This window comes from Saimiri boliviensis, chromosome 18 (genome assembly GCF_048565385.1).
Source record: "Saimiri boliviensis isolate mSaiBol1 chromosome 18, mSaiBol1.pri, whole genome shotgun sequence".
Taxonomy (NCBI): Eukaryota; Metazoa; Chordata; class Mammalia; order Primates; family Cebidae; genus Saimiri; species Saimiri boliviensis.
In genome coordinates this window covers 47,333,433-47,358,608 of record NC_133466.1, presented here as the reverse complement: position 1 = coordinate 47,358,608, position 25,176 = coordinate 47,333,433, and the positions used below count along the sequence as shown (strand labels likewise).

Sequence of the window (25,176 nt, the reverse complement as noted above, 5' to 3'; positions counted from 1 at the left end):
GACCAGACAGTTATTATTACACACTCTAAGAATATTATGCTAGCTCCTCATAATATCCAACAAATTCTCATTCAATTTGTAGATATTACTATGAAACTGTACATTCTAAAATGGTAAGGCCAGAATTGGTCTTATTTGCCACTATATTCTCACTTTCTAATGCAATTCTTAGAACATAATAAATACTACATGTGCAGCTAACAAATATATGAACAAATAAAAGATCTAATATAAAGAAATATTGCATTGAAGTTTCCAAGAACATAATGAATGAAAATTCTAAGTGACAAATGCCAACAAAATCAAGAAATAGATTGAATGCCAGATTCACAGTCTAAGAAAATATCATTATGTTTAGGTTTTAAATAATTACAACAAAATTTTATTTCATAGTGCTGATTTTGAAACTTTTCCTGGATCTTCAGTTTATTAAAAAAAGATAAAGTGATAGGGAAGGAGAAAATAAAACTTAAAATGAGGAGGCTACCATCACTTAAACTATCATATGTTCGATGGTTTGGCTCCTTTCTGTGAAATCCCATGTTGAAACTGATCTCCAGTTTGTCAGTGTGGAGAGGTAGGGCCTACTCCAAGGTGTTTGGGTCATGGGAATGCCTTCATGTTTTTGGGCTGAGATGGGGTTGTGAAGTTTAGCTTCAGCAGGAATGATTATGTTTCTGAGAGAGCAAGTTGTTTTAAAAAAAATCTGTCTTCCTGGTTTCTCTCTGTTGCTTTCTCTCTCACCACGTAATGTCTTTGAACCTGCCTGCTTCTTCTCCACTTCCTGGAATAAATGAACTCTATCAGAGTCCCTCACCAGGTCCATCTGCCCAATCTTAGACTTTCAGTAGCCAGGATTGTGGGCATTGACTTCTTTCTATTACAAAATACCTAACCTCAGGAATTCTGTTATAGAAACACAAAGTGTAATAAACCAATGTATATAGTAAATTACAAAGTAAAAGGCAGTATAAATTACTTATGGAATGGATAGTACAAAATCTATTTACATTTGAAAGAATAATCTAGTAGATAGAGAATGCAGATTTTTATTGTAAAATGAGATACCCATGTCTCAAAAGAGAGAGAGAGAGAGAGAGAGTTAGAAAGTAGTAAAATAATTTTCAGCATAGTTTGCAGAATAAAGGTGGACTGAAATATGAACACGTCTTCAAAAAAACGAATAAAATTTTGGAGCATATTCATAAAATAAATGTGGACTGAAATGTGAAGGCATTATAAAATCCATAATATTCTCAACCCCAGGAAATCAGGGTTCATTTCTCACAGATAATCAGTCATGTGAAGTCTTTCATTGAACCTGTTAAGCTAAGAGCCAGATCTCCCTAATCTATGGAAGCTTATTTAAAGCTTATTTGACAGGCATCACTGAACAAAAGGAAAATTGAGTCCTGAGTGGGTGCACACCTGGGTGATTGGGAAAAATGTTGAAGCCAGAACATATGGGTTCAGTCCTTTATACTTCATATTCCCAGTGTCCTCACACAGCCTCATTAAGTCTCCCATTTTTCTTTGGCTCCACTATAAACTGGCTGGGGTGTCTGCCTCACATACTCTGAGGGTGACTGAGAACCACCATGGCTCTCCAAACTAAGACTAGGAGACACAGCAAGGCTTAGGAGCCTAGGGGAGCAGCCTGTGGTGTCATTTGAGATGTTCTGGGAGCTGAAAAGTAGCATTGTGTCACAACTCTACAAATTGAGGACAACATACTGGAAGGTGATTCACAGGCTAAAGCCCAAGTCCTAGATTGTGAATCCCTTAGCCGAGACCTTCAGCATTTTCTGCTTTCTTTTGAGGCAGGTTGGAGAGCTCCAGTGATCCTTGAGATCTGTGACTGCTGCATGTCACGATCATGGCATCTTAGAACCCTGAGTGTGAGAACCAATGAAACCTCCGTCCCAGTGATATGCAAATGTGTCCTTTCTCTAATCAATCTTCTAATGCAAATGTTAGAAGTTTTAAAGAACTTTGTTAAATTTTTTAATTTTTTTGAATTGTACTTTAGGTTCTAGGGTCCATGTGCCGATCATGCAGGGTTGTTGCATAGGTGCATACTATATGTGGCATTTCTCCCCATGTTATCCCTCCCCACACTCCCTACCCCCTGCTGTCCCTCCCCTAGCCTCCCCCAACTGCCCCCAGTGTGTGATGCTCCTCTCCCTGAGTTACATGTTTGCATTGTTCAACACCCGCCTGTGAGTGAGAACATGTGGTGTTTCGTTTTCTGTTCTTGTGTCAATTTGCTAAGAATGATGGTTTCTAGATTCATCCAAGTCCCTACAAAGGACATGAACTCATTGTTTTTCATGGCAGTGTGGTATTCCATGGTGCATATGTGCCACATTTTCTTTGTCCAGTCTTTCATTGATGAGCATTTGGGTTGGTTCCAGGTCTTTGCTATTGTACACAGGGCAGCAATGAATACACATGTGCATGTGTCTTTATAGTAGAACGATTTATAGTTCTTTGGGTTTTAAAATGCTTTTTCTGGCACTTTCACTTACTGCTATCTTAAATTTGGGTTCTCTCTCAATGATTTGCTCTTTTTTTCCTTGCCTCCTCATAAGTTTCTGTTATTTCTTTTATTCCCATTTATTTGCTTTTTTTTTTTGGCTGAACTACCTTTACAGTTTCTCTGTCTTATAGCTGTTTGTTTAAGTAAATTTTAAACATTTTGCAAGGTAGTGATCCAATTATTTTATATAGGTACAGGATTGTGTGTGTGTGTGTGTGTGTGTGTGTGTGTGTGTATACACACAATTACTGTGTATATATCAACACTATATTATGTAAATATATGCATAACACACCCATGGAGTCCACATCCACACACATTGCTTTGAGAAAGGCACTTTGTTCTGGGAATGAGGCTTATAAGCAGTGGGTGTGGGAATCAAAGTGAGGCAGTTTAACTTCAAGACATTAAACCATGGCTCTAAACCATGACACCATATTACTCTCAGCTGTCTTTTTCACTTTGGATACTGATATACAACAGACACTTCATGCTAATTCCGGGAAATGATCATTTTGAAATATGCAGGAAATGTTGCCTGTTCCCTTCTTTATCTGGATCCCTTCTTCACTATGACTTTGCTTTTTCTCACCTAGGATTACTTTTCTGACACATGCATGGGTACATCCCATTAAAGTAAGAGAGTTGTACTTTGTGTAAGGCACTGACAGAATCTCTCTTTCTCCATATACACCTGAACGTGACTGTCCTCTTTCTCCGTTCCAATTGTTTAACCCCAAATACCTTTTACCTTTTCAGATGTCACAAGGATGTGACTGAGTAGTTTCAAGGGCATCCACTTTTGCTTCCTCCTCCTACCTTTGAATCCTGCATCTGCATTGCTGGGTCTCAGGCCAAAGAGGAAACCCTTGTTTCCCATTCCAGGATATTTTGATGACCAACTTTTCTTATGTTGAGAATTTGAAGGACAAGGGCAGATAATGAGAAATGGATAGACAGGGACCTGTGTTCTGAGACCTGGGCCAGAGGACTGATGGAGGTGGAGAAGAATCTCAGTGATTCTGGCAGGCATCATGGATCACGAAGGGCCAGAGGAGTGGAACATATGGGCACAGGGTGAGAGGCCTGTGACAGGACACAGCCTATCTCCTTCACAGCAGAATGTTAATAGGCATTAGATTTTAATAAACAGAGAACATATCTCTGAGTCAGCATCAAACATTTCTACAGTCCAGAAGAAGGAATAGCCACAGCACCTAACCTCACCTTCCCTTGTGAGTATGGGAGTCACAGGGCAGTGAGAATGGAACAGCGTTTATCTGAGGTTAAAGCCAATGCTTCTCTCTCTTTAGTCCACACTTACAGTAAGGTCCATTGGATGCCGTGGCTACAAGTTTCTGAACTTCTGGCTTTTGAAGGAAAGACTTTCTCACCCTCTGTGCTGAAGGTATTCTATGTATTATGAAATCTGGTTAGTGGCTCTTACCATCAAGAAATCTTGAAAAGTACAAGGCACTCAGAAGGCCTACATTAATAGTTTCCAGCCACTTAGAGACATCAGAGGGGTTCCTGCCAAGGGTGCACTGACCTTTTTCATCTCACTGTCCTAGAGTTAGTGGGTCTGTCTCTGGTCATCTTGAAGGAGATGGATCATCCTTCACTCCCTCTACTTCAGTATCTTGTGCATCTTCCTCAATGGTTTTGCCATGTTGTTTTCATAATGATTGTCCAGTTGATACTAAATCTTGAAAAAAAATTCCAAAAGAATATTTAATTCTTTTTTGGTCTCAGTTGTCAATTGCCCTTTTACACGAATCTGGGGCAGATCTAAGGGGCTTCTTAGAGCTCATGTTTTATAGGACCACAGTCTCTGGATGTAGATCCTCAATGTCCACTTCTTAAAGATACATTCCATCCCACATTCTCTTCCTATGATGTAACTTCAAGACTGCTACTGTTGAATGTTCTAGTCCCTTTACTTTGTGTAGTGTTGTGACTATAGCTGATGTTTTACTCTAGCATAATAACACTTCTCCTGACTCTGTGGGAATCTTCACTGTGGAACGGTAACTACCATGCTGTGAGCAAGCCCAAGTGGCTACATGAAGAGGCCCTTTGAATATATTCGAGGTAACAGCCCCAACTGAGGAACCCCAGACATCAGTCAGGATCATCTGCTAGACTGGGAGTGGAACATCTGTTGCCATTATTTAATTGGTGATCATGAAAATGACCATGTGGTAGGTAGACAGACTCAATTGACTCACTAGAATCTGGGTTTTTATCAGAACTGGGTTTTGCTTGTTTTGTCTTGTTTTCTTTTTTCCTGACACTAATGTGTTCCCACTGTAACATAAGGTGATGATGATGTCTCAGGTCTAGGTTATCAGTGAGAATTCACAATCTGTGTGAATTTTAAGTATAAACACATTTTAAAGCAGACAGTCTGCTCCTCTGTCTATTTTCCCCTGGGTGATGCTGTTTGCTTTTTTAAACAGCTACAGAAGTCAATGTGGGTTAAACCTTTTGGGTTCTAGCTCAGGCATTGCTGGCAAGTTCTCAGAGAAGCAATGCTCCTCAGGCTGCACCATTTAGCCCATGTCTGCAGATGGCTGTTCTATCTAGGTTTTTGTAAGTTCACTCTGATGTTCACACAGTGATAAAAAACACTTAATAATGCATTTCTCAGAATGTGTTTTTGTCACCATAGGACACATGCCTGTTAAATCCTCATTTTTGCCCAAAGATTCAGTGACAATTTAGGTGTAAAATAAATGTTCCCCCTAAAGTGATGAGGTGCAGACTTTATTGTATCAATAGGAGGGAGCTCCCACACTTGCAAATGCATTGTACAAAATCCTGTCTGTCCATGATGTGCAAATTATGTTCCTGCCTGAGATCATTCAGCTGGAATCACACACCCACGTATTTCCAGAATTCCATCCAATAAATTCACAAAGCAGTTGAAAATCACAATATACACTTTAGGTAATGGGCCATTAGAGATTATTTTAATTGTAGAAAAGCATACAAAAATATTTTGCATTTTACATATTTTTTATTTAACTGTAATAAAGTGACACTAAAACAGAATAAAAGCCCGAACAGTATGGTTCCTTTGCTTGAACAGTGAAGGACTCCCTTGTACATGCAGTTCCCAAACAGTCAGCTTTCTTTATCTTAATCATCTGTGGCCAGTGTAAAAGAAAGGCCTGACAGGGAAATTTAAGGAGCCAGCCGGGTAACGCCATATGAGGGAATTCTTGGCTACATTCAAAAAACTCAGACTTCCACTTTCAAAATCCAGAAACACACCAACCCGGCCCAGAGGTTTCTCTACATAGTGAGCAAGCATTGGAGAGCTGGTCAAGAGACGGAAATGATGATTCACCTTCACACATAAAAGAAGAAATATGTCCACAGATGTAATCATGGTGCCATTATTCCTTATCTGGGAGTCCTTACAGACACCCAGAGCCCAGTCCCAAGAGTCGTCCACATCCAGCTCCCAATAGTGTTTCCCAGAGGAGAAGCCCTGGGCTCCCCATGCAGCAAAATAGTCAGGTCTGTCAGAATTCACAGATCCACCTTCCCGTTCAGGTCTAAACATCCAACTTCTCACATCCTCAAACAGGCTGATATTGTGATTGCTTACTTCATAATTGAAGGAAATTTCCACTGTAGAAAAAAGAGAATGTTCCAGTGAAAAGCAGCTTATACATTCTTAGGTTCAGATAAGAAAGAGACTCTCACTAGAAACCACAGGTCAAGATTAAAAGGCAACTTTTGTCTGGAAAAATGTTGGAATCAGACGGTGTTAGGATACCTGCATAAGTACATGGCTAAACTACAAGGACCACAATTTCTATAAACTCAAAAATATAAGGGGAGGATTGTCATGCCTAAGTCTAGTCAGCTACTTCTTATAACAACGGAAAAACTGGAAGCTCTTGCACTGCATCCAAGTCCATGGCAATAAAATATATGTGCATTTCCTCTTCCCTGTCAGGGACGAGCAGGAGGCTGGGGACAGGAGACGAGGTGGGGAGCCATTCTTACACCTAAATAAATTATCACTTTGCCAGAAATATGATCTGCCACTTAAGTAAGCAAATTCATACTTAAAGAGAAAATCTGAATCCATCTTCTGGAAAGTGCAGATTCCTTGCAGGAATTATTTGACTTTCATGCTGGATTTCAGCACAGACTTCTTTTACCTGCCTGATTGATCATGATCTGTCCTGGAGTTCTATCTAAGGGCTCATCAACCACCAAATCACTTTCCTATTGTTTGCAGATTCTCAGATTTGCATTGCTATTTAAGTTACTCATAGGGGGTGTTTTGGTTGATTAAAATGCACATGATTAAAATTACAAATGCTATGAAACTTACAAATGCACCTGAAATTTACTTAAAAAAAAAAAAAAAACACTGTCACCAAATCACAATCATTAACAGCACTTAATTTGAAGTTGAAATGTCCTGAATTAACTCAGTTCTGTATACCTCATGTAATACTTGTATACATGAAATTTTGTCAGAGAATGTTTCTAAGTCCTAAGGAGCCATTCTGCATGTTTTATGTTTTTCTAAGTAATATGTTATATGGCTGATTCTTATTACATTTTACCAGCTTTTAGTCTGTCTGATGATAGTGAAACTATAAATATAAAGACTTATTCACAAACTAGTTTCTTCCAGATGAAATATCATTACACTAGGAAAACTGCCCATAGAAACCATACTTGAAGACATTACATATTGATCCCAGCAAGACGGCGACACTCACCTCGGAAGCGGTTGAGCCTGTGCACCAGTCCAGTGATGGGCCCTGCAGTTAACTCTGGATTCACAGGCTGGGGCATGTGCAGCAGCACGGACTCGCTCCTGCAAGGAAGCAGGTGCAGTTGGTTAACCTTTCTGGTGTCTGTGTTTAAGAAATAGATTCCAACAGGAAATCCTTCATTCAAACGCACTTCTGATATTGTCATGTAACTCCACAATCCTAGGATGGGTTTATGGCTCTCTTAGGGAATCTTTCTAAGGATTCACTCCATTTCTAACCTACTACCACTGAAAGATAATTGCCTCTCTCTCTATCTGCCACCAAATAGTTTGTTTCTAATTATGATTCTGAATCTTAAAATTAGGCAACTATATCCTAGTAACTTCTGCACTGAACTCTTCAAAACATTACCCCCTGAGTCACTTGGGAAAGTAAGAAAAGATTAAAATCTGATACAGGGCATAAGAAAACATATTCAACATAACACACGAACACCTGAGTACACACACATACACACACAATCACACTGACACATTATGTTAACAAATTATGTTTTCACTTTGTTGAAAACAGCTTGATGTTTTTCATAGCACACCTTGTGCTTCGGCCTGCAATGATGACCAAAAACATACCTTGCCATGATGTCTCCCAAATCCTGTAAAGAGAGAGAGAAAAAAGATACTTCTTTAGAAAGTTGTTATTCTGGCTGGGTGTAGTGGCTCATATCTGTATTTCCAACGCTTTGGGAGGCCAAGGTGAATGGATCACCTGAGGACAGGAGATCCTGACTAGCCTGGCCAACATGGCAAAACCTCATCTCTGATAAAAATAAAAAAAAAAAATTAACTGGGTGTCATGGTGCATGCCTGTAGTCCCAGCTACTGGGGAGGGTGTGGCAGGAGAATTGCTTGAACACAGGAGGTAGAAGTTGCAGTGAGTTGAGATTAGGCCACTGCACTCAGACTGGGTGACAGAACAACACTCTGTCTCAAAAGAAGGAAGCAAATGAACACACAAGTTGTTAGATTCTACCTGTCTAGTCTTTAGGTTTTGAAAACTTTCGAAGTACTACATACTATCACTGCAGGTCTTTTAAAATGTATTCTCATTTCTCACATTAATACCAGTAAGACCAATTGACAGAATCTGTTTCTGATAAATTCAGGACCCTGGATCTGAGTGAGAGAGAAAGGTTGAGTAGTGACTGTGCATTGCTGCAGCTGTCTACAATGTGGTCTTTTTCAGGGCTAGTTCCTGAGGGGTAATGTGGCTCAAGTCAAGGGCATTTCAAACCTAGGACTGCCCGAAAAAAGGAAGAAGGAAATGTTAGTTTCTTCATAATTTCTATGTATCATCCAACATAGACAAAAATATTATTTTCACATGAATGTTTTCTCTTCCAGAGTTTTAATGAAATGAACTGGAGAAGAAAGCTTGAGGTGGAAAATGTTCTGTGGAAATCTATCTGCACAGCTCCCTAAAGCTTTGTTTCTATGATTAGGTTAGGAGTTGTAGTTTATCTCTATAACTAGGTGGGAATGTCTATCACCATCAATGCAGGAGATGAAGTATGTCTTTGGTACCCAATGAAAAGCAAAGATGTAAATGTCAGCTAATATGAAGTGTCTCAAGGGACATCCTCAGTTCTTACCTGGAGCAGCTCCACATCTGGTTTATGACACATTTCCATTAGTTCCCGATACATTTCTTTCAAGTGCTGCTTCTTTTGATGCATGTTGATGCAACTTCTCTGGAGTTGTGAAAATATCTCTTGGTGTTCCTTGCACAGTCTCTCTAAATGTTGTTTTTCTTCCTCATGGATAACTGGATGCAGCTTCATATACTCAACCCTGATCATCTGTGCACGAAGAAGTGCATAGGCCTGGAGAGACATGGATTTTGTAGGTTACATACCCAGGTCGACTTCCACCTCACAGAACCCACTAATTCATCCTGACCTTTCCTTCATTTAATTTTCATTCTTTACAAACACTAGGATAAGTTAAAAAGATCTTCCTTAGGGGAGACCAGGATGGTTGAAAGGAAGCTTCTCTGGAGTGCAGCTCCCACTGAGTGAGACACAGAACCAGAGCGATATCCACAGTCCACCCATCTGACAAAGGGCTAATACCCAGAATCTACAAAGAACTAAAACAGATTTACAGGAAAAAAACCAACAAACCCATCCAACAGTGGGCAAAGGATATGAACAGATACATTTCAAAAGGAGATATATGTGAGGCCAAGAAACATGAAAAATGCTCATCATCACTGGGCATTAGAGAAATGCAAACCAAAACCACATTGAGATACCACCTCACATCAGTTAGAATGGCGATCATTAAAAAATCAGGAGACAACAGATGCTGGAGAGGATGTGGAGAAATAGGAATGCTTTTACACTGTTGATGGGAGTGTAAATTAGTTCAACCATTGTGGAAGACAGTGTGGCAATTCCTCAAGGATCTAGAAATAGAAATTCCACTTGACCCAGCAATCTCATTACTCGGTGTATACCTAAAGGACTAGAAATCATTCTATTATAAAGACACATGCACACATGTGTTCATTGCAGCCCTGTGTACAATAGCAAAGACCTGAAACCAACCCAAATGCCCATTGATGATAGAATGGACAAAGAAAATGTAGCACATATACACCATGGAATACTATGCAGCTATAAGAAATGATGAGTTTGTGTCCTTTGTTGGGACATGGATGAACCTGGAAACCATCATTCTCAAAAAACTGACACAAGAACAGAAAATCAAACACCACATGTTCTCACTCATAGGTGGATGTTGAACAATGAGAACATGTGGACACAGAGATGGGAGCATCACACACTGAGGTCCATTGTGGGTGCTGAGGGGAATAGTGGGAGGGAAGGTAGGAGGGATAACGTGGGGAGAAATGTCAGTTATAGGTGATGGGGGGATGGGGGCAACAAACCACCTTGCCATGAATGTACCTATGCAACAATCTTCCATGACCTGCACATGTACCCCAGAAACTAAAAAAAGACCTTCCTTCAAAATGTTTATAATTCATCAATTCTTGAACACCTGCATAAAAGCCCTTTAGATTTAAATGTTTAAATATATGTCCTCTCAAATCTGAAATACCACTAGAAAACAAGTAAAATTTATCATTGATTGTTAAATCATCATCAACAATATATATATTTGTTACTCAATTAGTCTGTAGTCTCAAATCTTTGTCCTTCACAGCCTAAACAGTCATTCTTAGTAAATGTTGTCAGTATATTATAATCAGGGTCAGAAGCCATCACACAAAAAAGATCTCAATAAACATTGTAGCCCCCATCTCTGAAACTGACCACCTCTGCTCTGTCTCCTCCCTTCTTCTGTCTAAAGCTACAGTCTCACCTCACCATTCTAAGAACATGAATCCCCATTCCATTGTGTTTCTCCTCCCAATATTGACAAACTGTTCTCTCACTCCCCTCGTCATTTTCGTTTCTTCTCCTCAGCTTTTCATCATGTTACATTTTCTCCTACTCAAACAGGCATCATGGTCTGGGTCCTTTGCTATCAGATTTCACTAGCACAGGCATAGTTCTTAAATTACTGTTTCCACCCACTTTTTTCCCTAGGAGCAACATCATATTTACTGCTAAATGCCTTTATTTCTCATTTACATATTATTTAATCAGTATTACATAATTCATCTCATACAGAAATCTCTGCCTGAAATACTGATTAATTTTAAGCACACACTGGCCTCTCAGAATTTACATATATATATATATTTATATATGTAAATATACATATATATATTTACTTATCTGAAAAACATTTCCAGAACACCTGAACAATTGTTATGTTGAACAGTCAGGTTGTTTTCCAGGCTATAAATAAACATATGACAAAATCTGGCATATAAGAATTTCAACTCAAGTTGCTAATATAAATGTTCCCGGCATGCCTGTCTCAAACATGTCCTGAAGACACATGATCTCATACTTACACTCCAGAGGATGCTTGTTTCTACCTCCTCACTTAGATTTCTCTGATTTTCTTGAATTTTTTCCCATATAATCCTCATTTGCTTTAAGAGCTTCTCCTGCAAAAGAATTATGAGGGTGAGCAACAGAAAATCAAATACCATAGATTCCATACTCTGAGTGAGATACGCAGGCAAGGGTTAAAATGTATGAACAGACTAGAGAGAGGAAAATAAACCAAGTTTTTTCACTGCTCATCCTCAGTATTTTCAAATCTGAGGTTTCAGATGTATAACAGTTTAGGGAACTGGTGAGTGAAGATTTCTTGTAACCTAGGTAATGATCAGTGAAACACCCTTCCACTATGCTGGCCGCCTGCTTTTGTCATTTGTCCAGTAAGATTAAATACATTTCCAAAATGTATTTTCTTTGTTCTTGTAGTTTTGGTAGCTTTTCGATGCCTTTAGTGTTATACTGTAGAGTCAAAGTAATAGTGACATTCACTTAATCACCCTCTTTTTGGGTGCAGGCTTTGTGAAGGCAGGTATAGTTGCATATTGAATTCAAAATTTCATCATTGGTACCTCCAAAAGCACCTGGCACTCAGTAAAGGATGGAGTGATCACCACAATGGTTCTCATCTCCCTTCTCATCTCTTTAACTCCTCCACCCTCCAGCCTGCAGGTGATCCCAGCACTGTGTCTTACCCGGTGTTCTTCAGCTGCCCCTTCAATGGGACAGTGTTTGTGAGCCCCGTGCTCCTGAGAGTTAGAGCACAGCGAGCAGAGCAGACTCTTGTCTGTGGCACAGAACATCTTTGTTTCCCTATGGGTCCCACATACTTGTGTCTCAGAGCTCAGGAATTGCCAGACACTGGCTTTCCTGGCAATCGTCACTAAATTCTTCAGAAAAATGTTAGTTTTGAAATCCTTTTGATGTGATGGCTCCCTGCACGTAGGGCAGTTGGCAGGACTTTGGGCTTCTTCCCAGGAAAGGCAGAGGCAGGGTCTACAGAAGCTGTGCCCACAGCCTATGGTGACAGGGTCTACCAGGTAGTTCAGGCAGATGACACAGGTGAGTTCCTTCTGGAAGGCCTGTGGGAAGTCTGAGTCCATTTTCCTGGGGGAAGAAAACCACAAGAATTTAATCTTCTGCCCTGGAGAGGCAAAGATCCAAGCAAAGTCTCAATCAGGTTGTGATCAAATAACATCTTGTTTTTTTTTCTAGAGAAGAGTTGGCTTTCATTTGCAATGACAGAGATAGGACAAATAGAAAACTGAGGCACTAAGAGCCATCAACCTCTGCAGAAAAATGTGATTGTTCTCCAGTCAACGCACAACCAGCTTTCCAAACCCAACTCTTTTGCACAGAAGAATGTCAGTTTTTTGAGGTGTTAGTGTCCACCAAGTTGCTTGGGCTTCTAGGATTTAATCAAGCTATCAACTCATGGGGTAGTTACACTCTAAATTGCCAGGGACTGGTTTGGAGAAGGGATGCTAACTAAGCTCTTCTACTCTCATCGTTTGATTTAACTGTAACAAGGATCCCTCAGAGTTGTCCAGAGGGCCCCTGCTTGAAAATAAAGCAGAGGTCATTCTTTGTCCAAAATCAGGCAAAGCTAGCCTTTACACTCCAAGGCAAAACAAACCAAGGTAAAGGCACTTCTCCAAGATAGAACAAACAATCATCATTTTTTAGGCTGCTGTGTTCATTCAATCAACAAAAACTTTGTGGCATGTTTACTATTCCTGGACTGTCTGTTAGTTTGGGGATATATTGATAAAATATAGAAGGGTTAACAGAGGATAGAAATGTTTTCTAAGCCCTTTGGAAGCATTGTCATTACTCTTTCACACAGTCAGAAAAATACTCAGTATCATGCAATAATAAAAGGCACTAGACAGTAAGGTGGTGTTTTAAATGGAAGGGTGGGGGGAAGAAAACGTAGGCCAGGCAAGGTAGCTCAAACTTGTAATCCTAGCATTTTGGGAGACCAAGTCAGGCAGATTTTTTGAGCTCAGGAGTTCTAGACTGGGCGACATGATGGCAAAGTGTCTAGATCAGCCTGTCTCTAAAAACACACACACACAGCCGGGCCTGGTGGTTTATGCCTGTAATCCAAGCACTTTGGAGGCCAAGGCAGGTGGATCACTTGAGGTCGGGAGTTCAAGACCAGCCTGACCAACATGGTGAAACCCCATCTTTAAACACACACACACACACACACACACACACACTATATAGATTATATATGTAAAGCCCAACATGGTGGTCCATGCCTGTAGTCCCATCTACTTTGGGGGATGAGGCTGAAGAATTGCTTGAGGTATTAAGTAGAGCCAGTAGTGAGGATTATTTCCACCACTGCACTCTAGGCTGTGTGTCCCTGTCTAAAACAAAGAAAGAGACAAAGAAAGGAAAAATCTAAAATCCTGGTTTCTACACAGTATAAATACAGAAACCCTCTATTTCTGATATTTCTGCATAGTTGCCCGTGAGACTTTCCTACATGGATAGCCATTTCTGGCTTTCTTCCACAGAGGAACTGAGGTTTCTGAAGAGACTTTTACCGTGTTTTAGAAAAAAATGTTTGCCCAAATCATTCAAAGCACTCTACCTATGTACAGGCATACATTGCAACATAGGCACATTTTCCCTAGTAGAGTAGAATATAACACATTTTTACACATAGATTACAACACTCCTAACCCATTTACAGAGTCTTCAGAGATTAAAGAATTACTAGATATTTGGAAACTACTGCAAAATGATTATAATCTATAAAACAACTAAAAAATACGTTAAGTAAAAAATTAATCATAACATTAATTTGAGGATCATGCAGCAAGACAGATGACAAAAATGTTTAATTTGTAAATAGGTTAAATGGAGCTTGTAAACCTATGGGTTATGTTTAAAATAATTTAAAAAAAGAAATGGAGCTGTTTTTAAAACTCAGAAAATGACATCATTTCATCTAAAAAAAAAAATCTAAGTTTGCAGATAAAGTCCCCAAATTTTGTTTGTTTTGGTTTGTAACCTAATAGCAGCTCCTACTCTGGAAAGTGTACACTTACCTCAGAAATAGATCTACGTTCTCACCTAAAGTTTGCTGTCCAAAAAGATGAAGTCAGCTCAGGGATCAGGGTCTCACGACGCAGTGGCGGTAGCTTTTGGAAGTCTCCAAGGCCAGTTGCAAAGCCACTCTGTGGGTGCTGGAGAAGCATGAGCTTGGCTCCTGCGGTGTCCTTTTATACATCTCTGAAGACCACTCCCCTTTCCTCTAATTGGATTTCAGAGGGCGTAGGTGGGTGTTAACACAGTTGATTAAGTTTCTTCAAAACAAAAGGTTTTTTTTTTTTTTTTTTTTTTTTTTTCTTAACGACGTTTCGCTGTGTCGCCCAGGCTGGAGTGCCGCGAAGCTATCGCAGTTCACTGAAACCTCCGCCTCTGAAGTTCAAGCAATTCTCCTGCCTCGGCCTCCCAAGTAGCTGGGATTACAGGTGCCCGCTGCCAGGCCTGGCTAACTTTTTTTTTGCATTTTTAGTAGGAGGGGGTTTCATTATGTTGGCTAGATTTATCTGGAATTCCTGACCTCAAGTGATCTGCCTGCCTTGGACTACAAAAGTGCTGGAATTGCAGCCTGAGCCACAGCCCCCAGCTATTCACTTTTATGGTAATGTAAGAATTTAATCTAGGGCTACTCCTGGCCTCCCCACTCCAGAAGGAATATTTCTCCTTCTCCTTGTGCTGCAGATGAAGCCTTCCAAGGGCCTCTCAGCAGCCGTGGGACATATGATTCCCTCCTTTATTACCTGGCACTGCTCAACCCAGCTCAAGGGGTATAGGGAGAAAGTCTAGAAAGCTCTAGCCAGGTGCAGTGGCAGGCACCTGTAGTCCCAGCTACTATGGAGGCTGAGGCGGAAGAATCGCTTGTGCCTGGGAGGCGGAGGTCGCAGGGAGCCGAGATCATGCCACTGCAATGATATAGTGAGATTCTGTCTCCAAAACACATAAATCAATAAATAAATATAAAAAAATTGATGATTAGGAATACAATATACTAAGATATTTATGACAAAATATAAAGTAAGCAGAAAGCATATAAAATTGTAAATAGAATTTGGTTACTTTAACAAATATAGAAAAAATTAAAGGGATTTAATCAATTAGTATAATAATTGTGTTATCTTTAGGGAAATATTGGGAGAATTGTTTCCTTATTGTTTATAATTCTTTCCAATTTTTTTTGTGGGTAAGAAGTCAATAATGAGAATAACACTTTCAGTAGATTTCAAACACGGTGTATTCCATGAAGCTGATTTTCTAACTTGAAAAGAAAAATGATGATGTCCCTCCTTGACAAAATGCCTCATCATTAGAAACATGGTTTGTTTAGGACACATAGCTTTTTCTTCCTTATTTCTATATTTGTTTCATTTTCTCCAAATAATAGTAAAGATCTAGTTTGTGTCTCTATTTGATGTTTACAATTCCTGAAACAACTGAGCAGTGCATTGCACATAATAATTTCTCACTAAGTAAATTAAGCTGAATGTTGAATTTCCATCCAAACCTTTGAAACCAAAGGAAGAACTGTGTCTTCATCCTTCTTTTCTTGTATTATTTCTTTCCCCTGTAACAAAGGATACAGCGTGTTAACACAAGATACAGAGAAAGAGAATGTGTGTGTGTGTGTGTTTATATGTGTACATGCTTTACATATGGTAACCACATCAATTTTTGTATTTGTAGCAATGCCTTGTAATTTTGATTCAGAAGCCCATAGCATTTTATTAAAATTATGTTTCATTTGATTGTCTCATCTGTTTATGGGAGCTGCTAACAGGGATTCTGTGTTTCATTTACCATATACTATTACAAAATGTGAGTTTTGTGCTCAATCAATCTTCCTACCTCAGGCTCCAAAATCACTAGGACTAGTCACGTGCTACAATGCTCAGCTAATATTTGTACTTTTATTTGTCGAGATAGGGTGTCCCTATGTTGCCCAGGATTGTCTCCAACTGCTGACCTCAAGCAGTCCTCCCACCTCAGCCTCCCAAATTTATGAGATTAAAAGCATGAGCCACTGCTCTGGAGCTTATTTATTTATGTCAGAGTTTGTTCTTCTCTTCCTGGTCTATTGCATGAACTATCTTAGCTCCTACTGTAAAATATTCTTCTGCCGTGGTCATGTGAAACATTACAAAATTGTTTCTGATGATTCTTCATGTTTTATGTCACATATTCTAACATGATAGTGTGACTTTTTAAAAAAGAACAAAAAATAAAATTTTGGCTAATCACAAACAAGACTCTAATGATCACTGTTGTGCTATAACTTATTATAATGCATTAAAAAATCAGGACTTATTTATAATGTGCCTTGAGACAGATATTTCAGTCACTTGATTTCTCAGACCTCAATTTTCTTCTCTGTGAAATACTAATACAAACTGTGTGTAATTTATTTTGAAGAATTTGGAAAATTGTAACTAAATACTCTTATCAAGAATGATTGCTGTTTTCTATATTGTTGTTACTGTTGTAGCACTGAACCACTTACCACTTTTAAGTTTTTGCTCAAAGTGAAAATATAATTAATTAATACGTATTTCATAGACGATGATTTTTTTTTTTTTTTTTGAGACAGTCTCTCTCTATAGGTCAGGCTGGAGTTCAGTGGCATAATCAGCTCACTGCAACCTCTGCCTGCCAGGTTCAAGCAATTCTCCCTCTTCCTGAGTAGCTGGGTCTACAGGCATGCGCCACCATGCCTGGCTAACTTTTTGTATTTTCAGTAGTCGGGGTTTCATCTTGCTTTCCAGGCTAGTCTCGCACCCCTGACCTTGTGATCAGCCCACCTCTGGCTCCCAAGCGGCTGGGATTACAGGCTTGTACTACCTTCCCTGGCCAGACTAGTCTTTAGAGATGATTGAATGTGGAAGTTCAGTTGAGAAGTGACTTGTTCAAATTGTTAAATTAGAAATATTCAATGTTAAAATGGTAGCATGCTCTTGTGTTTCTCTTCTGTAACATTTAGGCAACTAATAAAGACCATACTGTTTTATCAACAGGCATGTCATCCATGCTCCAAGCAGCCACAGCAAGTATTCAAGGGAGTCATTTTCAGGAATTTCTGATGCTCTGTTTGATATTGAAACCAAAGTGGATCTTTGCAAAACTAAGGGAGAAGTGAAGAGAAAGACTGCTGTTGCAGCCTTCACAGTGCAGGCAGCTGCAGAGGCTTTGAAAGAAGCAGCCTGAGAGGGTTCTTTAGAGAATCCATATAGATTTTTGTGGTATATCATTCAGAAAGGCTTATGATGGGTATATTGGTGAAGTTTAAAGGAGTATATTAGAAATAAAGCTAGACATTATATACAGTCATGTGAGTGTTCATATATTTATCTGTGTATATATTGTTCTTTTATTTCCTTGTTATGGACTAAAAATAAAAAAATAATAATTAGGCAAAAAAATAATAATTATTCTGAAATGGAAGAATCAAACTCAGTAAAACATCCAAGGGGAATGGGTAAATATGGTAAAACCCTCATCTGGCATTATCAGGGAATCAAGTCTAATCTGCTCATGTCACTTCACACATAGGAAAGCATCAGTGTGTCCTAGAGCGCACTGGGGAACATGCACAACTGCTCCAAGGCGGAGGCCTCACGCCCTGCCTGGCCCCCCAGGGCTCAGAGGATCACTAGCTCAGCACATGGTTGAGAAACTAATTAAATTACACTTTTAGTAAATGTAATCACTCTATAGCATAAGAAATAATTTTTTATTAAAAGTATTTTATATAAAACACTATCATATAACACACAAGGTAGAGAAAAATAGTAATGAAGTGAACATTTGTGAACCTACTAGCTATATTAAGAAAATAATATTTTCAATATCTTTGGGTCCCCTATGTATTCACGACAGTTGTGCTTTTTCACTTTCTTGAATTGTTATGTTTATTTCCTGTTATTCTTTATGATTTTATCATACATAGCTATATTATTTACATATTTTATGTTTGTGTTTTATGTAGTTTACTATTTTTTATAAATGCAATCATGCCATGTATATTTTTATGGTACTTGATTTTTTCCCACAGGTCTTTAAGTGTTCAGATAGATAGATAGCATTTATTCAAATGAAAATAAGATTCATGGACCATCAAGACAAAGAAAATACATAATAATGTGAATACGGAAAGTTAATATAAAGAATGATTAATTATAATAGAATTTGAGCAATGAAATATTGTCTAGTAAAGTGTAAGGAGAAGTGTAAATCATATGTGATGAGCACATATAAGGAATTGCCATTGTTTCCAGGGTGAAGTCTGAGAAGCCAGTGAAGAGTCCCCTCACATCTTGCCCTCACTGAATGTTGAAAGTTGCTGTGGTGCTGCCCATGAAAAACTTTTGGTCAGTCCGAAAAGTATCACTTGCTCAGAGGGAAGAACCTGGTACCTGGTACCCAGAAGTGCCCGGATGTGGCTGGGAGGTGTCCGAAGGCTGCGAGCAGGTGCTCACAGGCAGAAAGCTCATGCAGCGCCTGCCAAGCCCAGATGATGTGGACATGGCCCTGGAGATGTACAAGCTGTCTCTGGAGATTGAACGACTTGAGAAAGAGAGAGACAAATCGGTGAACACCCATCAGAAATTTTCTGAAAAAGAGGAAGCAAAGGACTTATTTTTTCCTTTAAATCAATACACAGAATCTTCATTCATCAACTCTACTCTTCGTTAAGCACAATCACTCTAAAAAGTGTCTGGGCTAGAACTTTATTACTGCGAGAGAAAATGTGTAGTTATTGGTAATCCAGCCTTTTGTGGCTCATACGTCTACTTTCCTGGACTTGAAGTACTGGGGGTGGGTGGCACAGAGTAGGCCATGGCGAGGCGTCGCCACAGCCCGGACGGTGCTTCTGCCACTGCTGCTCCGTGGAGATCGTCCCATGCCTGCCGGATTATATCTGCCCAAGACGCGAGTCTGGTTTCATCGAGGAGCTTCCAGGAGAGACCAGGGGCACAGAGGATGGTTCTGCCCCCTCCGCAGCCCTCACGGACTGGAACCGCTGGAACCGGCTGCCTTTGGAGAACGTGGACCAGGACCTCAGGACCGCAGGGCCGCAGACAGTTCGCTCTCGGCATCGCTGACGGCGGCGTCGAGACCCCCACGCTCCCTCCGGGGGCGCAGGCTGACGACGGCAGGGACCCCGAGCGCCGGGGGGAGCGAGAGCCCGAGTCCCGGCACCCGCCCCCGGGGCCCCGCGCCGCCTCCCCCCGCGGCGGGCCACCGGCCGACACGAAGGCGCCCCCACGCTGGAGGGGGTCGCCCGGCGCCGACGGACATCGCGCCCGCCGCCGTCCCCGGCCCGGGTCCCTGGGGAGCTCCGCCCTCCGACCCCGCGGCCCGCGGCCCGGACGCCGTCCTCACGCGGCCGCTCAATCCGTCTGAGAACGCGGCCCCCACCGGCGGACGGAGAAGACCCAGGCCCTGCCCGCCGCCCCGGCCCCGAGGGGCACCGGGCTCCGGGCGGGAGCGCCCGTGTGCGAGGACGACCGTGCGCCGGGCCGGCGCGGGCGGCGGATGCCCTGCACCCCCGGGTCCGCGAGGCCGCGGGGTGCCCTGGAGGGAGCAGGGGGTGCCCGCCCGCGCGCCCGCCCCGACCTGCCCCTTCTCCCGCCCTCGCCGCTGTCCCCGCCAAGCACGGCGGCTGCCCCGGCTGCCGGAAAAGCCTCACGGGACAGAACTCGGCCACGAACGCCCTGGGCCTGGCGGGGCTGAGCGTCTCCGCGTCCTCCTCCGCCTCCAGCTCGCCCGGCAACCAGAACGCCGCAAGGAGCTCCTGAGCCCGCGTCTGCCGGCGCCCACCCCGGTCCGCACCCACCCCCGCCCGGGGGACCCGAGGCTCCGGGGAAAGTGCGGGGCCTCTGCCCCCCACCCCCGGCCGGCGCCACGTGGCCCTCGCAGACCGTGTGCCCCGGCGGCGCCGCTCCTGGCTGGTCGGCACCGCGGGCCCGGCCTGTACCGGGGCGAGACCCGAGCCCGGCCCACGGGCCCCCTGGCTTGGGAAGGCCTGCGCCATACGGCCCCTGCCGGGGCACCCCGGCCTCCCTGGCCTCGCTGTCTGACCGCACCTTCTAAGCGTTCAGTGGCGGAAAGGTTTTTATAATTTTAAATTATTACTGCTTTGAAATACATGGACGTTTTCGCTCACATGCTGGCCATGCGTGAGCTGTGGCAAGATGGGGCCCAGCTGCTCCGCCAGGGCTGCGAGCACCGCCAGGACAGGCCGTGTGGGCCCCCCCGCCTCCGCCTCGGCTGCCTCCACAACCCAGAGTTTGGGGGCTCGGGACCATCAGGATGACCAGCAAAATTCAGGAACAAAACTGCTACAGCAGACTTTTTTAAAGGAAAAAAATATGTGTATCTTGAAAGTTATTTAAAATACACCGCTTACAAAGGAAAAAAAAAAAAAAAAAAAAAAAAAACTTGGTTTCAATCCACACTTCAGGACTCCCTGGAAACTTGCCTTCTGGGCCACTTGTAAAGCTATTTAGGTAGAAATGTCATCTCTGAGGTGCTCCACTGCAAATTTGAAAAAAGGCCAGTATCAGAAGAAGCTCTTGGCTGCTGAGGTCTCCTGGTCACCATGAACTTGAAGAAGTGAATGCTATAGCAGCAGCCTTAACTACAGAATCTGGGAACTGGTGTACCCCTGCATACCATCTGGGCCAGATACTGGAGATGTCATTTCCAAAGCAGATTGGAAGCACGTTTTTGGAATTCTCTCCAATGTCTTCTACTCAAAAAGACTCTGACATCTTAACACTTGACTCTCTCTCTCTCTCTCTCTCTCTCTCTCTCTCTCTCTCTCTCTATATATATATATATATATATATATATATATATATTTAAAAGGTCTAGATCTATTTATGTAAAAAATCAAGAGCGAGTGGATAACCCAAGTTTGGATAAATGGTGCATAATAAATTTATTCATTTTTTGCTGTTGTACATTGGATTTATTTTTGTATTTTGGTTTTGTGAGCATGTCTGCTCATGCAAATAATCAAGAGATTCTCTTTCCTAACAGCATCTTCCGATAGGTGGAATATCTGGGTTATAAAATTTGTGGATTGTCAATTCTACTGAGCAATGCCACTTACTGTTTTAAAGTGATTTCATTTATATTTCTACTAACAGGGTAATCATATTACATAAAAATAATAGAAGTACAGTTGATTGTGGCAAGTTAAAGAAATATAAATAACTCACTCTTATTAAAATCCAAGGGGCGCAGTGGCTCACGCCTGTAATCCCAGCACTTTGGGAGGCCGAGGTGGGTAGATCATGAGGTCAAGAGATTGAGACCATCGTGGTCAACATGATGAAACCCCGTCTCTACTAAAAATACAAAAAATTAGCTGGGCATGGTGGCGCATGCCTGTAATCCCAGCTACTCAGGAGGCTGAGGCAGGAGAATTGCCTGAACCCAGGAAGCAGAGGTTGCGGTGAGCCAAGATCGTGCCATTGCACTCCAGCCTGGGTAAGGAGCGAAACTCTGCCTCAAAAAATAAATAAATAAAATAAAATCCAAAGGATTTGAGGGAAGAACAATTTATATATTGAGCATCAAATACTTCAAATAAGTTTTGGAAGACATCCAGAGGAGTGTAACTACTTTCTTGTAGTTTATCAAAATCCTGTAATAAGGTTAAGCAGGTAGGAATATAGGCACATTTGTATTTCAGAAAGCATTCGGGCCTAGATGAAATAGAAGGGCTTCAACCCAGCAAGAGAACAGAACAAGTGTGTGTGTGTGTGTGTGTGTGTGTGTGTGTGTGTGTGAAAAACAGTCTGACTCTGTCGCCCAGACTAGAGTCAGTGGCACAACCCCAGTTCAGTGCAACCTCTGTCATCTGGGCTCAGGCAATCATCCAATTTAAGACTCCCAAGTAGGTGAGATTACAGGCGTGCACCATCATGCCTGTCTAATTTGTGTGTGTGTGTGTGTGTGTGTGTGTGTGTGTGTGTGTGTGTGTTTTGTGGAGATGGAGTTTCACCAGGTTGCCCAGGCTGGTCTTGAACTTCTCGGCTTGACTAGTCTATCTATCCAGGCCTCCCAAAGTGCTGGAATTATAGGCATGAGCCACTATTCCAGGTCCTAAAATCTTTTCTCATGGCAACTGCTGTCATGTAAACTTTACCCTCAGAAAAGATAAGACTACCCTCATCTGTTGGATTTCAGTTTAGGTGCTACTTCTCTTAGGAAGACTTTCAGGATGACTGTCCCTTCCTTTGTATCACCTACTAGACCATGAGCTCCTTAAGGATTGAGTTTTCATTTTTTAAATTTTTTAAAAAATTTAATTTTTGGGACTCATGTGCAGAACATGTAGGTTTGTTACTATTTTGGCTCCAATCCCTACCAATATGGAGAGTCCATAGTAGACACTCATTTTGTGAGTAACCAGAGAAGTGCACACACGAGATCCTCTGAGACATTCTGGGCTTTGAACAGACGAGCTACACTGCATTGTAGGAATTGCACAATGCCTTTGTTACGGGGTTTGGCTGAGCATGCCAACAGACTTTTTGTGATGTCATTGATAGAGTTGGACAGCGTTATAGATGTGGGACAAGGTGAATATTATTATTCTATAAAATGCACCAAAAGCTGCACAATACTTGAAAGCTGTGTAAACTTCCAATCAATTCTGCCAGCATGCAAGAAGCATTTCCCGCAAAATATTGTATGCAGTTCTGTGGCTTAGGAACATACTTTGGCAACATATTTAATATCACTGAGAGAAAAACAGTTTTCAGAGACAGACTGCCTGGGTTCAAACCCTACTTAATTTGAATATAACTATTCAAATTATTGAAGTTTCCTGTTCTTACATTTATTAATCTTTAAATGAGTATGAAATATTATTTATCTCATGGGGTTGCTGTAAGAATTAAGTAAGCTAGTACTTAGAACAGCTTGTAGCATATAATTTGTAATTAATAAATGTCTGATATTTTCATTTGAATGACAGTATATTTTAGTTAGGTAATGAAATACTGCTTTTTCTCTCTTACCTATTCTGCGTGATGACACAGTTGTAGTATAATAGATGGTAACTTTTTCAGCCTCTAGCACTAAAGTTTGCAATTATTGCTCATTCTTTTTTATGCATCTCATAAGTGCTCATTGTTTATTTCTGTCTAATTCAGGGCATTCTACACAACACAGCATTGAATTTTTCCTGAAAAGTGAGAGTAGTAGAAAGCCTTTCTTCTCTACACGTAGGGAGATAATATACAACATTTTAAGAAGTGTTTGAAGCAGTTTTCAAACAACAACATTTATGGAAGACTCTGCATATATGTATCTATGATTACCTTTTCTAACTTTTTTGGATCTATCTTTTGAAGCATAATGCTGATCAAATGACACCTCAGAAAACATACTAATTTGCAATGCCATGGATTGATTAAAAAGACAGCCACTGCATCTTTTACTAGGACATGCTTTTATAAGGTTTATAATTGTTTTAATGTCTGTTAATATGTAAATGGTGACTTTTATTTAGATTTTTACTTTTTCAGTTTCTAGCAAGGTTTGTTAATTTTTAGTTTATAGAAATGACCGAAATCTGCAAACTTTAGATAATCTGTTAATACAAGTATGTGTAAACATTGGTGATTTATTAAATCATGGTAAACAACAACAAAATCTGCTAGTATGGCGACTGTGTTAAAAATATCTTTTATACACTATTAAAGATAATTATGCATGTAATTAGTCTGTAAATAGCATCTGGGTGCCTTGGCTAAGGCCTGAAATTCCAGCACTTTGGGAGTTGGAGGCAGATAGATCACCGGAGGTCTGCAATTTGAGACCAGCTTGGCCAACATGGTGAAACCCCCATCTCTACTAAAATTACAAAACTTAGCCAGGAATGGTGGCAGACACCTGTAACCCCAGCCGCTTGGGAGGCTGAGGCAGGAGAATTGCTTGAATCTGGGAGGCAGAAGTTACAGTGAGCTGAGATCATGCCATTGCACTCCAGCCTGGGTGACAGAGGGAGACTCCGTCTCAAAAAAAGGTAATAATAATGATTATTATTCTGTAAATAACTATTATATAATTTTAAAAATATGAATACATACATTGCTTTAGATATTTGTGTACATATATGTAAAGTATCTGTAGTGAAATTATTCAAAAAGGTGTATGAATTGAAAAAAGATTTTATTTTTATATAAAACAATCATTATGAAATGATCATAAAATAGTAAAAATAAGAAAAAAAGCTTAATACAACTAATTCCACTAAGCATTATATATACAATTATATGAAACACAATTGAGTTCCTCCAACACTTTTTTAAACAAGGGAGTTACACAGTACAGATGTGTTGTAATCCCAGTTAATGTTTTATCTTTGGACATATTCTGTTAAATAATGGCTAGGCACTTAAGCAATTATCATTTTAAAACTCACAGTAAGAAATAAAATTTTAAAAGTTAGCATGTGGCTGGGCACGGTGGCTCATGCCTGTAATCCCAGCACTTTGGGAGGCTGAGGTGGGAGGATCAACTGAGGTCAGGAGTTCCAGACCAACCTGACCAACATGGTTAAATCCTTTCTCTCCTAAAAATACATAAATTAGCTGGTGTAATGATGGGCACCTGTAATCTCAGCTACTTGGTAGGCTGAGGCAGCAGAAGAATTACTTGAACCAGGTAGGGGGAGGTTGCAGTGAGCCAAGATTCAACCATTGCACTCCAACCAGAGCAACAGAATGAGACACTGTCTCAAAAATAAATAAAAGTTAGCATGTGCAAAATAAAAACATATTTAATGAAATAATTGTTTTACATAAAATATTTCTTTGAACAAGTTGTGTAAAGTC

At 40.9% G+C, this 25,176-nt stretch overlaps 1 protein-coding gene, 1 long non-coding RNA gene and 1 pseudogene across 3 annotated transcripts in view; 2 read left to right on the top strand and 1 right to left on the bottom strand.

Annotated features, from left to right (window-relative positions):
• Positions 1–25,176, top strand: part of LOC141581980 (uncharacterized) — a 1,111,619-nt gene that overhangs the window by 285,353 nt on the left and 801,090 nt on the right. The gene's annotated exons all lie outside the window — the stretch shown is intronic.
• Positions 5,501–14,349, bottom strand: LOC141581975 (tripartite motif-containing protein 43-like). The gene is made up of 7 exons (XM_074389199.1): positions 14,332–14,349; positions 11,962–12,373; positions 11,278–11,373; positions 8,939–9,169; positions 7,920–7,942; positions 7,291–7,388; positions 5,501–6,178 (listed from the first exon to the last, which is right to left on the bottom strand). Exons 2-7 carry the CDS (start codon positions 12,367–12,369, stop codon positions 5,685–5,687), a joined length of 1,350 nt encoding a protein of 449 aa, XP_074245300.1. The 5' UTR covers positions 12,370–12,373; positions 14,332–14,349; the 3' UTR covers positions 5,501–5,684.
• LOC141582066 (uncharacterized) lies at positions 18,647–20,441 on the top strand (annotated as a pseudogene).

What these genes read in the sequence shown, in the direction of transcription:
- LOC141581975 (XM_074389199.1), bottom strand. Translation starts at nt 12,369, where the DNA reads ATGGACTCAGACTTCCCACAGGCCTTCCAGAAGGAACTCACCTGTGTC. An exon ending in GGGCAGCTGAAGAACACCGG is followed by an intron (nt 11,374 to 11,961) that starts GTAAGACACAGT and finishes ATTCTTTTGCAG; the next exon opens with GAGAAGCTCTTAAAGCAAAT. An exon ending in AAACAAGCATCCTCTGGAGT is followed by an intron (nt 9,170 to 11,277) that starts GTAAGTATGAGA and finishes ATGTCTCTCCAG; the next exon opens with GCCTATGCACTTCTTCGTGC.